We start from the raw sequence: 14,688 nt of genomic DNA on the forward strand, positions 1-14,688 counted from the left end.
CTCATTTTAAAACTTAATGTGAGATTTTTGCAACCACAGACTACAAGAAATATCCAATAGCATGAGGAAGCAGAAGGTTTTTCAGCTGAAGAAACTGCCCTGGAAATGCTGAGGGAGATGAGTTAATTAGTAAAGGGTTAAGGAACTGCTTTGGAAAAGAATCCTGATATCAAAATGCTAGTCACCTTTTATCTCAGTGCTAGCTAAGACTAGCTTACTTATTCTTATTCTATCTTTACAAAGCAGTTTCTTAAACATTTTCATAGTGAATGCAATCTTGTTAAAATGATTAAACTTGTTTGCGGTGGATCACTGTCCTGCAGTTTAGTTGATGTTGTCCTTGAAAGCCTGTCAGACTGCAGTGACTGCAAAACAGCAGTAAGGTTGCTCAAGGGCTTTTGCAAATGATTTTGTCTGCTTTTCTGCAGTGTACGCTGTGCCTGCTCAGCAAGTTTGCTGTAAGTTTTCCTTTTTAGTGTTTAAAGGAATACTGACAGATTGAAAATTACTCTTTTAAAATTCCTTAAAGTCTAATATCTTGAACTGCTGGTTAGAATTTGAAAAATCCCCCCAAATTAATCTGCAGATGAAAATTCTAATTTCTCCCTTTAAAGCCTTGAATATTGAAGAACATTGTAGTTATATGAAATTATTGTCAACAACAGGTAAAAGGAGCTGATTACTTAATATAAATAAGAGTTTACTTTTCTCTTTGTCCTGGGCAAGTTCAAAGATCTTTCTGTTTCTATGGAAGGTTTTGGGGATGGGGAGGGGGTTCAGTCATCTTAAGAGTTTGTTTAGGTTTTTATTTTGGTTTAAATTATTCTAAATAAATTATATTGTAGCTTGTTATAACAAGATATATTTTGATATTCTAGAACCTTTTGAAACTCCTGAAAACAGAAAAAGAACATAATGAAAAACTAACATTACAGTTACAAGAAGACAAAGAAAACAATTCAAAGTGAGTTTTAATTAGTGTTGGGATTTATTTTCATCTGACTTAATTGGTTTTGTCCTATGCTAGGTTTTGTATTCAGATGGGGATCCGGTTTTGTTGAGGTGTTTTTCTCCAGCTGGGTGGAGATATTTACATAATGGGCTTTTTTATTTTATCCAACTTTATCCAACAACTCTTCATTTTAAAGTATTCAATTAACATGACAAATGTCACTTCATTACAAGTATAGTTCTTCATGTCAAAGATAAATTTCCACTACTGATAGCAGTGTATGGTTAGTGACTAAACTATTAATCTTCTTTATAGTACTGAGAAGGTGATAGTTAAAGAACTCTTCAAAAAAATTAAGTGCAAATAAGAATAAACTTCTATGACCTGATTCTTGTTAAAGCTCTCTTATCTTCTGATTATATTTCTCACTAGAAATACGTTTTCTTTTCCAGGGAGCTCTTGAAAGTACTTGAAAAAACACAGGTGGAGAAACCATCCTCTGAAATGGTGACACAGTGTGAGCAGCAGGTACAACAGCAGAATTCAATAGCTAAATCCTGTGTTCATGGATTTCCTTGTGCATTAATAGCAATTTTATTGGTGATCTGACTGTTCTATAAATTACCAGCAAAATAAATGTAGAGTTCTCAAATTTCAGATTGTTTTGTTAAGCTACTGCTTAATTTTTCTGGTAAGATAAACAACTTGGTTTCTTCAACTTTTTTTTTTCATGGCTTTGTGCTTCAAAATAAACTTTAAAAGTAATTAAGTCTCTCCTTCCTTATTTCTTCTAGGAAGCTAAACTGCAGAAATTGGAACAGGAGTTGGCTGCTGCTGAAGAATTTATTGTTTCTTTGAAGAAGATAAACGATGCAGATAAGGTTTGGGCTTATTTCTGTTACTGGTATCCATTTTTGTGGTTAACTGTTCTGTAGTAGAGCTGAAAGCCCAGGGCCTTTATATGATATTTAGTAATTCTGTGATTCTAGACAACCCTGGCTGTGTATATAACTAAAATAAATCCTAATTCTTACTGGCATGGAGTTTGCAGAATAGTAGGAAACTGGTATTCATTTAGAGAAAACAGAAGATAACTGAAGGTTAAACAAAAGAAAAATCAAGGTGAAGCTGTCTACTGGCCAATGTTCAATGCATAAACAATACATAATTCCCCTGGTGCTTAGCAGGGCCTTCCAGTCCGTGTCATGTCATAATGGGCTTATAGAAACGTTAAGAAAGGTGATGTAAGAATCTGACTGTGGGTATCTTTATTAATAAAATCAAAACACTTTTACATGAAAAGACTGCTCTGGTGTTCTGACAGCTTAAATAGCAAAATCACATAGTACAAGCATTTGCACTGTAGAACAGGCATAAGAAATCACATAGTATGTTTACTGTCCAGCATGATGCGTTGATAAGTCTTGCTTTTTCCATGCTAAACCCCAAAATTTGACACGTATAAGGTCAGAAGAATCTGGTGTTGTCGGTGCTGTCATGTTTCTTGAACGTGCCTTTTTCCATTACAAACAAATGTAACCTTAAACTTCTGTTCTCTGTACTTCTGTTGTCCTGTTAGAAACCCATTACAGCTTGAGACGAAATCAGAGTGCTAGTCTTCTTATGAACACAGCAGGTTATTTAATTCTTTAAGTGCTTAGAACAAAAGCCAGTGGTTTAACAATAAATTTCCTGTTACTCCTTTACGTGTGTGTATTGAGGCCTCATTTTCAAATGGCTGTTTGAAATTTGGGATTGACAAATTATACACCAAAGAAAGTCCAATATTAAAATATATATTTTATATATATATATTATGTATCAAGTTTAACTTTTTTATGTTGCAGGCAGTTGTAACTGACTTGATGAGACAGATCCAGGAGCTGAGGTCTTCAATTAATCATAAAACCGAGTCCATAGATGGGCTGACAAGAGAGCTCGAGGATATAAATGTATGTTCTGTCATTTTGAAGGACATGGTATAGTTTTTCAGAAATGGAAGGCAATGACGTGTCTTATCATGGGTCTCAAACAGTGTAACTTGCTGTAGTGTTTTAGAAGGAAGCTTCTCTGTTTTGACATGTTGAAATCTTCTGAACATTTTATGCCTAAGGCTGTCTTGAAAACTGAACTCTTTCCACGTGGTGAGTAAAGAGCAGTGTCTCTAAAGGGGCCTGTTCACATCCTGTAAACTACACTCAGCTGACAGTCACATTTAGATTTTCTCAGAAATTGGCAGTTTAAGACCTTAACCATCGAGGCTGAATTGTAGATTCATTTTTGAGGGACTGATTTTTTTTATGTTGCTGATATTACGATGTTGATCTGAAAGCATAATTATGAAGAACTAAAATTATATATTTGAATAACTATGAATAAATATGATGTAGCCTCTTTATTAAAATAGGTCTGGTTTGCAAGCTGATAGAGCAACCCACAGAATACTTTTGATACTATATACATATGAACTATGAATTCAAAAGGTCCTGCAGAAAAAATGTTGATGAGACAGATTTCTACATAGGGTTATCTGTTTTTTTCAGTAATGGTTTTAGTGGTTAATATGCATTGTGGTGGCTAATACATATTAAAGTAATAATCTTTTTCCACTGTTCTGACAACTCATTTCTAATAACATAGCTTGTACAATTTACCAAGTATGATATATTGTTCTGACTTTAGTCATTGACACTGAAATTTTAAATGTTTGTAGTTTTTGTCGTAAGACTTGTGATATGCATTTATTTGTATTAGGTTTGCCAACTTTCTTTGATAACATGTTTTCCTAAAATATTCTAAAATTTAATTTAATCCTTTTTATAGTGCAAGTATAATCTTGTTCTGGCTGCAAAAGAAGAAAGCAAAGGAATTATAGAGGATCAGGAAAAGAAAATTGAAGAACTGAGGGAAGCCTTGGAGAGAAGACAAATAGCTGACAACATTGAGGTAAAAATTAATATTGTTATATTATGATTATTTGTTCAACAGACCAATTGGATGTGGTTTTGCTTAAAATACTTGTGTAAAACTTAACCTCATTTTAGTTCAAACTAAAGGTAGTTAAGCTGTTCTTAAAGGAATTTGTAATGAGATACCTGACAAATTCTGTTAAATTATCACATTACTTGACATAAATATTTTATAAGCTACTTCATAAAAACCTATGCTAAAAGCCTGGTTTAATTTTGTTAAGGCCACTAAGGAGTCATCAGCTGAATTTAATGGCAACATTAGATGATGCAGCTGAGAAATTAAAATAGGTGGAAGAATATATTATGTTTAATATTATCTTCCCCTACTGCTCCTATATTCAGTAACATCTTTTTTTACTCATAATTTTAACTAAAGGCTCCACCTGCTGGAAACAGACCTTGGATGCATGCTTGATTCAACTGCAATTTTGCTTTTTTAAATCCTATCTTTCTTTTTTAACATTGTCTTCCCTGTTAGTGCTCTCACCATTATTTTGGTGAACAGGTCCATCAGCCAAAACCACCAGCCTCTCCTTGCAAGTAATTTCTACAAGATTATCTGTCATGTTAGATACACTTCATCCAATCATACAGCACTAATAAAGTCTTCCAGAGTAGTATTTGCCTCTCAAAAAGACATTCTTGAATAGATTTCCACTATGTTTAATAAACAGGCAATATTCATTAATAATCATGCCTGAATTTGATATTCTGGAATCCTAAACTGAGTTGCCTGCCAAATGGATCATGGTCTGATTTTGGTTTTTTTGTTTGGTTTTGTGTGTGTGTGTGTGTGTATATAACACAACTTGTGCAGGTGTGATTCTCTATCAGATAGAGTGGGAGTCTAGATCCTAGAATAAATCCAGAGTTAATCTACAGAATAGCAGTGCACTAAAAAAACTGTAATCACTAATTCAGCATGGATTAAAATCTTTACATTCCCTTCTGGTTTCTTATTTAAGGAATTATATCTCTTTAAGTATATATTTTACTGTAAAACACTGGTTAATTCCAGATACCTCCCACAAGTATCTAACTGTAACTATACTCTAGGTAAGTTCTCATTTTTGTTCTGCAACCAAGACAATGGCTATGGAAAACATGCTAAAATAAGAAATTTATAGATGAATACTTGTTACAATTCATGGTGAAAAAGTGGAGGGAAAAGGGAGATGGGTGTAGCTTTTAGCAATCTTAGCAACAATGACAAAATGACTCAAAACAGCTGCTTTAGAGTAGTAACTTTAACATGTCTGTCTTTACTCATCCAATGAATTAGAGAGACCTTCTGTGTGAAGACTTGCATCATACCACTGATCAGCTGATGAGACTGACAGAGGCTTCTAAGAAACATGATTCATTGCTTCAGTGTGCGCAGGAAGATATAGCAAAGAAAGAAGCTTTAATCCAAGAACTCAGGGAGCAGGTAAAACAAGGGAAGTCTTCTAATAATTAGCTCCTTGGGAGGGAACTGTGGTTAACTGTAGCTTCTGGAAAAGGCTTTATTTGTCATTTTACAGCATCTTGTACGCAGTACTCTGATGAAGAGTAATTACCTTCCTGTAAAAGCAAAGTAGTATTTCAAAAGCTTCTGAACAAAGGCTACATAATCTTTAAATAGTTTGGAAGTGGTGTCTAGAGATCATGAAAATGTTTACTCTGAAAGCAGAGCAAAATTATCAGTACCTGTAATAACAGAGCAACCTGAGGTTATAAGCAGTGTAACCTGAGGGATTACTCTTTCCTCTGCTTAACACTTATCCACAAACTGTATCATTATGTAATGGAGGTAATTGTTGAGCTCTATAAATTGTGCAGTCTGAGGATGATTTGGAGATTTTGCAGACCAAATAGCTACGTTAAGCCTTTGACCAGTTTTTAGCTCTAGTTGTCACAACTGTCATAGTGCTAATAATGTATTTTTGTTGGGAAAAACTCTAATAAGGATAAGTTTTATTTTGGAAAGAAGAGTCCTTTTGTCATGTTAGCATATTCTCTTTGAGGGAACTGTTTAAATCTGTACCAGTAAAATCTTTGCTGGTATCAAATGGTGTTTTGACCAATAAGGTTTGCCAACAAAGTTCATGATGCTATTTCTGTGCTAGCAAGCCCTTCGAAAGGTAGATTGTGTTAGCAAGGCAAAAAAATCAAATACCAACAAGAACAAAATTCAGATTAACTACGTAGTATTCAGTATATCATGTATATGTGCTTTCAAAGAATGCTTGTTGCATGCAACTATTGAATGATTAACAGTTATTAGGTAAATACAAAAACAATTATCAAAGTGAAGTCTAAGGTAACCTAACTTGGGGTATAATTAAGCTTGCTCAAAATAGAGCTGCTATTTTGTTATTTTGTGTGTATTATGAGGTAATTCTAATTGGGGTTTCTAATAGCTGGACAGAATGATAGAAGAACTGGAGAAAAGGAAGAATGAATATGAAATAAAAATGAAGCAAATAGATTGCTTTGTGGACTCATCTTCAGTAACATTTCCTCAGGTATGGCATTTGTGAGAGAAACGTTTTCATCAATGACTGTTAAAACTCACTGAAAAGGACTAATAAACTTTAAAGCATGGCTTCAGGCTGGGACCAGAAATGATGATGTGTTGAGAATGGTCAAATCCCATTTACCTTACTTGTAACTTAAATGTATTACTGATGATTTGTCTGCCAGGAATTTATTAATATATGTCTCCAATTAAGTATTAAAACATGTAACTAATACATAGGGGAAACGGTTCTTTGCTAATAGTTTTTGGGTTTTATTTCTTTTAACTTGCCAGTGTCCAAAAACTCCCCCTAATTTTGATGTGAATTTGGTAAAGCTCTTGGAAACTCATGAGCAAGAAATAGCTGATCGGAGGGCTTCTGCAATAAATCTGGAGCACCTTGTACATGAACTGAATGAGGAACGAAGAGTTAAAAATGATGAAATTCTAAGGCTGAAGGTACTATGAGTTTTTCTCTACAGGCAACTTGTAAGGTTAAAATAAGACAGAATACAGAGTTGAGATTTTTAATGAGTTCTGCTTAGTAGCCTGCCCATTAAAGCAGGAAGGCAGTTATTGGTCTTCTCTTTACCTAGGCTGGTAACAAATGGTGACAACTTGCTTCAGATGTCCATATATCTCATTTTCCCAAGGACCGAGTTGTTTTGTGTTCATGAATATCAAATGGTGACATCATTTTTGCTGATGAAACTGTTCTGACTTATTCTAAATCAAGTTTTTAATGAAACTAAATGGAACAGTGATGCAGATCTTTGCCAGAGAACTGTGCTTGTTTTCTGGGAAATAGTTTTGTCTTCTATTTTACTCAAAAATATGTTCAACTAGAAAGGAAAACAGAAATTGCAATTGGTCTTCAAATAAATTTTTTTCCAATTTCACTTGCTTAGGAACAACTAAGTGAGTTGCAGAACTTGCGCCTGGAAATGCAGGTGTTGTTGGAGAACAACAGGAATTTACAGAGTCTTGTAGAAGCTCAGAGACTAAGCAAGAAGAGGTAAACTAAAACAAGAAAAATTTGTCTTAACCTGTAAATTTATCTTTCTTAACTGCTTCAAGTTTTATTTGAAATACAATCTTACATATTGCTTGTATAATTAGAGATTGTCTCAGCCTTCTCTAAGAAAATTGTGTCCCGGCTTATGAACTTTATTGCTTTTAAATCACAAATTCTTAAATACAACAAAGTTTTATAAAGGAAATGGGATGTAAAATAATTACATGCATAGCCATTGCTGTGTATTATACATTCCCGTATCAGTTGAGCAGTTATGGATTCAGTACATAAGAAATGTCCCAATGAATTCAACACAAGTTTTAACATACACATAAATGGAACCAGTTCTCCGTCTGGTGGGTTTTTGGTTTTCTTTTTTCCTCTGAAAAGGTGATATGCTGCTATATGCCTCAGACTAGAGATATCCTGAGGTTTGGTTCAAACTGTAATCTGTACAGCTTAGTCCTGGACAGAAAATGTTTTGTTTCATGGCTTACCTTTTTTTTTCTTCTTTGTTTTCAGTTTTGTACAGAATTAAATAATCTGCTGGTTTACATCTTGTGAAAAGAAATCTTTAACTGGCAGCAAATAATTCTGTTGATTTTTATTTAATGACAGTTCATTTTTAAGGCACAATTTAGTAAACACTAACTTAATGTTAGGTAGGAGTTTAATCTTTTTTTGTATCTATTAAATGCATCAATAAATATTTTTCCAGAACTTTTATCTCTATTCAGTGAAGTATCAGTGTTGTCAGTTTTAGAACTGACTTTTTGGTAAGAGAAGTATTTAAAGTAAAAGAACACTATTAAATTTGCAAAATTAAGTATTCCAATGACAAGATGCTGTAATTACAGGTGTTTGTGCAACTCCAATTTGCATTATATGTCCTTGCATTATGTGTATTATACAGTGGTCTTCAATTAGGAAGGAATTCATTTGTAAAAAAACATTCTGTGCACAAGGTGGGACAGATCAGATGGGATATTGAATTATGTTGTGTCTAGGGCCTTCTGCTTAGTTTTCAACAGACATTTGAAAGTATTTTGTGAATAGAAATGGGAATCACAGGAAAACAAGAAGTGGTTACCTTGCTGTGGAAAACTGGATTCTGTGACTTTGTTTTTCACAGTTTATGGAGTTAGGTTACATGGACCCAGTTTTTCACAGAAAAGCTTTACTTTTATGTTCCTCATTTGCTGGATTCCTAACCTGAGACCCTGGGATAAAATTTGGATAAGTATTAACAATTCTCAGCTGCTGTTATTTGATAGGAGTTGTGGTTTAAACAGACCAAAGGCTAATAGTGTATTGCATGCTCTGGGAAAAATCAAGTTTAGATATCTCAGGTGGAGATTCGCAGCACACATGCCCTGCACATCATACGTACACAGCAGCTAATAGCAGCAGCAGGTAGTAGTCATCTGTTGTGGGGCCCCAGTGTTTGAGAGTGAGATGATTTGATCATTGGTGTCACACGTGACAAAATAATGAGATGTGACATCTTGGACTGCATTGGAAGATGTTTGAGAATACAAAATGAGACCAAGTGCCTGCTCTCTGTTGGTATGTTGTGTTAGGGCGAGGTTTTGTACAGAGCAAGCTGTAAAAAAAATGGGCAACCTCTGCCTCTGTAATGCTGAGTTGGAGCAGGCTCAATTCACTCCTTTGGAGCTGTTACAGGCTGACAAGTACTAGAATTTGAAAGGCTCAAGCATAACCAATGATTCTAAACTTGGAGGTTTTAAAGTTCATGTTAAGTATCCACAGAGAATAAATAAACAAAGTGTGTTACAGTTTTGTCCAACCACTTATAAGCTGGATGAATTTAGGTGGATTTTGGAAGTGGGTGGTACCAAAACTTAAGGAAAATATATTATTTTTATTTTAGTTCTTAGAAGTTCTTAGACTTTTTAAAATGACATTTAATTAACATTAACAAAAAAACCATCCACACATACACATACTTACTCTCAGACTGAGGCTGTTTATACTACACATGAAAAATAAATCACCCTAGCTAGGTATGCTGACAAAGATTTTAAGTTACTGAAAACAACAGTCTTTTATAATTCCATCAAGTTATAATAACTTTTAATCAATGAAGTCCTTCCCTTATGGCACACTACAAGAATGAACTCGACCCAATGGTGTGTTGGTTTGGGGGTTATTTTAATTTTATGGTGTTTGACTTCCATCCAATGACATGTTTATTAAAAATTAACAAAATAAAGAGTTTCAGAGTCTTCAGAATACAAAAATCTACCTTCTTAACTTGGCAAGACCACTGAGAAACAATCTTGTAGGAAGGAGTTGCTTTCTGCAGTCTACATGCTTGTGAACATCATGAACTAATAAAAAAACTTCAATCCTGAAGCTGTCTAACATACAGTTGCACAGTTATTACATTTTGAATTGTTTTTGTTAAAACATTAGTTTCTCTACACTCTAAAAAAGGAAAATGTGATGTTCTTGGAATATAAAAGTTTAAATCTTTCCAGTATTCTGAGTATGAACGTCTGTCAAGACAGCTACACACATTTGCTGGTCTAATCTGGACAAGATGTTGTTTTACAACTGGTTTTCTTTATTTGTGAGAAACTTTCCTCATTCTTGGATTTCCTAGTGATCAGAAACATCCTGATGTTCAGTACCTCAAAGAGAAAGAGGAGGAGATTGCTGAAGAACGACTTGCTAAGGTATATTACCCTTCTCATGTCAGTTGGGGTTTCCCTGCTGTGAAGTATTAACATGTTTTCTTCTATTTCATGGCAGTGAAACAAACACCACTCTCTGAGTGAATTCTAACAGATGTGGAACCTGATACTTATCTCCTAAGGTTTCTGTCTTGGTCTAACACCAATGAACTGGGTATCAGATTGCACAATAAGCAAAACCAGATTCAGATCACTTAATCTGACTCATCTCCACAGAGCTGGAAAGTGAAGGTTGTGTCACTCGTTCATGTCAAGACTCTGCCAAAGGGAAGTTAATGTCATGGCGGAAGTTGCCACGGATCTCCCGGGTGGAAGAACCCCCTGTTAGCTCTGCTGTGTAGGAGTGGGCAGAGATATTACTGTGGGTCATTAGTGCTGGCATGAAATTGGAAATATGTGCATATAGCAAAGAGGTAATAAACTTAGAGTGAATATCAGAGATGTGAGCTTCTGGGCAGTAGGATGATTTTGGTAGCATCTGGAAGGAGATATGTAGCATCAGTTAATTTAAATTTAGTTAATTTTTAATCAATTAATTTAAATTTTAAATATATAAATATGTATATCAAACATTAAGAATGTAACTAATATTTTTTAACTTTTACAGAAAAGAGTAATGGAGGAGGTGCTGAAAATCAAAGCAGAGTAAGTTTAAATACTGTTAGTTGAACTAGAGACTTGTATTAATCTTATTAATACCAAAAAGATATATTTAAGCAATAGAAGTCCAAGATTTGCAGTTGTAAAAGATATAATCTGGACATGTTTACACTTCTGCGAGGCACATGTAGTTCTTACGCTTTCTCATCAGTAGGTGGTAGTAGCACCTATTACTACATTTTCTAAAAGGTGAGCATTATATTAGGAAAGTACTCTGAAATAGGAGGAACCATAGAAAAACTTAAATTGGAAGGCACATTTTTGAATTCTTTAAAATTATCTGTGTTTTGAGTTCTTTATATGCAGTGAATTCTAAGCACATTCCTTTTCAAATTAAATTGAAATACTGTTAATTTCTTTATTAATATCTTAAGTATTTTTTAATTTTAATCTAATTCTTTCCTTTTTTTATGCTTCTTGTTTTATTTTTTCCACTTCAGCTTGAATAATGAGAATTGTTTATTGTTAGGGGATTCCTAGGTTGTGCACGTAGTCCTCGAAATTCAAATGTTTTGGAACTTGCATGGATAGTAGTCAAGAAATAAAATACTGAAGAAGTAGATAAAAATTTGTTTGCAAATGTTGCCCCTGTTGTTGTTTTCTTATATTGGTTCAGTATTCGTAGTGGCTGAATTTCCTAATATTTGAGTTATTTACATTTAATGGAATGCTTTCTATGTAAGGAACTTCTTTCAAAGATTCAGGTAGTTTTGCTGCATGTGGTCATTTCAAAAGTAATTCATATTAAGTTTTCCAGAAACACCCTAGTCTTCATTAGGTGTTATTTTGCTATTAATGTCTTGGTTTTTCATACCTGTCTGGTCTCTGAAATATGCTTTATAACAGTGCTACAATGTTTCATACAAACAAATAATGTACAAAAAGGAAAAAGATTCTTTTGTCATCAAGAAAATGTCTTTGACAAATGCAGCAGGTGAATACTGTTTTCATGCAGCAAGTCTGAAATGCCACGCTTCAGTGAAACAAAACTCATGACAACAGTGCTTTAATTTATGCAATATTGGAACAGACAAGCAAGATTAATAAAGTTTATAGACTCAGTAGACAGGCTGCCAAGTTTGATGGCATAGTTCAGTATTCTGTGAGCCTGTGTTTTGATTCTGTGAGAATTAAAACATTTTCAGAAGGCAAATTGTCTATCCAAAGTGATGGTTCAAAGTGATTTGTTGCCAGGCCAAACAAGCTCAGACTGTCTCTGAGCTGGTCAGAGCTGTTTCTGAGCAATAAGGCTATTGGGGGTGAAGTCATATACAAGCAATGTAGGGGGAACCTGAAGAGCAGCAGAATTCATCTGTCAAATTTACATGCCTTAAATGAATTCTTAGCATTCTTGTAGGTGAAGCTTCTTTTTTTTTTTTTTTTCTTTCATGAGTGGACTTGTATGGAAACAGTATACCTCCCAGAAAGAAAAGCAACTCCAAAACACTGACTAGCTAAGAGATTGTATCAAACTCCAGAGCTGTGAAGCAGAATGTAATTTTTCCTTCTCTTAGCATTGAGTTCTAGGGAAAATAAATTGTCTGAAAAAGAGATTTTTAGAAGAGGTTGCCTGTGTGTCCAAAGATGACTTACTAATTCAGTTGTGTGCCATTTATCTTGGTTTTAATGTTATATGATGCTTTTATATTGGCAGATTAGAAGAGACAAAAAATACCCTCAAAATCAAAGAGATTGCTTTTCTTGAAATGACTCTGGAGATGGAACGAACAAGAGCTTTGGAGCTGAAAGCATTTCATGAAAAAGAAGAAATTAGGTCAAAACTGGAGGAAACATATGAAGAGAGAGACAGAATTGGAAAGGTTCTATATTTATAATCTTTTTTGTTGTCTTTCAAGTAGAATCTTATGCAGCAGAGGTAGAGCTGCTGCAAATCGGACAATATTGTGCATTAATTAGCAGTCAAAGACTGCCTCTGAAAATGTCTTGTCTTGCAGTTTAGCTATATTGGTAACAGTGTTTCCTGCACTTGTGGAACTCCAGGTAGGGAAATCACTGTTGCAATTCTTAATACAAATCAAATGGTGCTTTTGCCCTTTAGAGGGATCTAATGTAGTACCTAAGGACACATAAGAAAAATACATATTTCATGAATGAGCCAACTCTTGCATCCTATGTTACAACAAACTTAAATGTTAGGATGTTAATAGTTCTAAAGAAGCTGTTTCTTCAGAAAAGAGAAGGAGGGTCTATAGTTAAAAGGTACACAATGTATTTATTAATTACAGGAAATGGACTTGCTGAGGAAGCAAGTTGACTCTCTTGCCGAGGAGAACGGGAAATTACTTGGTCATCAAAACCTAAACCAGAAGATTCAGTATCTTGTGAAACTGAAGAAAGATTACGCTAAACTTACTGAGGTAAGTTGCAGAGTAGATTACAGATGAAGTAATGGCTGGACTTGGAGGAGAGCTGAGCTTTGAGAATGAAAACTAAAATTCTTGCTTTCCTATTGGAGACTAATAGATACCTCTGATTTTATGCAGTTGTATAGGTGATGGCTGGTCTGTCTCCTGACTGGCTTCAGACAAGAATCACCACATTTTATTTCCTCAAGTACATAGTGTATAAAACACTTGAACAAGTGTAGATACCACTTATTTAGAAATATGAAAGAAGTTAATATAATTTCCTTAATACCCCCTTGTTTTTTCTGTTTTACAGGAGACTGAAAAACTGCGAGTTGAAAATGCTTTTTTGAAAGAATCAAAAAAATGTGACATATGTAGGCATCACGATCAGCTTTAATGGCTCTGCAATTTTATTTGTGTGATATTTTTAAAGTCTACAGACTAGGCAAAAGCCAGTTGTCAAACTTAATTTTTGCTGTGGTCCCAGAATAATCAAGTACTTTAGTTCCTGGATTTTTTTGCTGGAAATAACTGAGTGAAGAATTTTACTCCAGCTAAGTGGGCAGCTTTCAATGATGTATTAACACCTTCCTATAACTTTTCAAAAACTGATTTTGTATAGGTACTGCAAGGTACTTCCTTGAAACTTTTCTACTTTACCAAGGAAAAGCATTTTCACTGGGAACACACCTGGATTTCTGTTTCCTTTGGTGCTTTTATTCAGGTTCCTACCTCTTCTGAAATGCTACATTTTTCCACCAGAGCCAAATTTTTAAAAGCACTATTTCTTTGATTTTTTTTTTTTTTAAATAAACATAGGGTGTTTTTACTGGACTAAAATTAATTTGTTGAGTTTATTAACTATTAATACTTATGGGTTGCTTAAAAATAATTTTCATACTGAACTTTGTTCAATAAAGCATGAATGTGAATTTTAGTAAAAGACTTGTAAATAGTGCTATAACTATCTTCCGGCTTTATATTCTTTTCTGTTTCTAATTAAAATGCTTTTAAGACATTTTTTGCCAGTATAAAGACACAGCAGATTTCTATATTAGCATTGTAGGAAATACTTTCAAAGTATTTTGCAACCATTTTCTTATCAAACAAAAGTTAGAAGTGTGAAGAAACAAGATGTGAAAAGATGCAGAACGCTTTAGGAGTATGCAGTAAGGTCATTTAATTGCATTTAAGATTTATTGCAAATAGCTTGAACGTTTTATTAGTGGAACACAAACCATCGATTTCTATATTGATCTGTTCTTGCCATATTCTGGGTTCTCCCCTGTCTCTCTGGAGCGGCTGTTTGCGGGGTTTCTGCCTCTCCCGGCTGGCGAAGGCACGATCCCCGCTGCACGCTGCTTGCTCCTCCGTCTCTCTGTGCGTTGTTCTCCTACCCCATGGTTTTTTATTTAATAAAGCCTTTGTGTCTAACTGAACGCGGCACAGGTGCGTTCCTCTTCCCCCTCCGGCTCCCCGGGCACGGCCGCCCCTTCCCTCCCC

The 14,688-nt window shown here is 34.6% G+C and overlaps 1 protein-coding gene across 1 annotated transcript in view; it reads left to right on the plus strand.

Moving 5' to 3' along the window:
• The window catches only part of KIF15 (kinesin family member 15), a gene marked incomplete at its 5' end in the record, with an annotated part of 35,226 nt that extends 21,644 nt beyond the window's left edge, over window positions 1-13,582 (plus strand). Inside the window, 14 exons of the mRNA XM_010168190.2 lie at window positions 879-964; window positions 1,405-1,480; window positions 1,747-1,833; window positions 2,800-2,904; window positions 3,776-3,898; window positions 5,207-5,353; window positions 6,327-6,431; window positions 6,719-6,883; window positions 7,333-7,439; window positions 10,066-10,138; window positions 10,764-10,801; window positions 12,471-12,636; window positions 13,063-13,194; window positions 13,499-13,582. Coding sequence (XP_010166492.2) covers window positions 879-964; window positions 1,405-1,480; window positions 1,747-1,833; window positions 2,800-2,904; window positions 3,776-3,898; window positions 5,207-5,353; window positions 6,327-6,431; window positions 6,719-6,883; window positions 7,333-7,439; window positions 10,066-10,138; window positions 10,764-10,801; window positions 12,471-12,636; window positions 13,063-13,194; window positions 13,499-13,582 — 1,494 coding nt within the window. The remainder of the gene's footprint in view (window positions 1-878; window positions 965-1,404; window positions 1,481-1,746; window positions 1,834-2,799; window positions 2,905-3,775; window positions 3,899-5,206; window positions 5,354-6,326; window positions 6,432-6,718; window positions 6,884-7,332; window positions 7,440-10,065; window positions 10,139-10,763; window positions 10,802-12,470; window positions 12,637-13,062; window positions 13,195-13,498) is intronic.
• Window positions 13,583-14,688: the final 1,106 nt, after the last annotated feature.

Source organism: Antrostomus carolinensis, unplaced genomic scaffold (assembly GCF_000700745.2).
Source record: "Antrostomus carolinensis isolate BGI_N321 unplaced genomic scaffold, ASM70074v2 scaffold4760, whole genome shotgun sequence".
Lineage (NCBI taxonomy): Eukaryota > Metazoa > Chordata > Aves > Caprimulgiformes > Caprimulgidae > Antrostomus > Antrostomus carolinensis.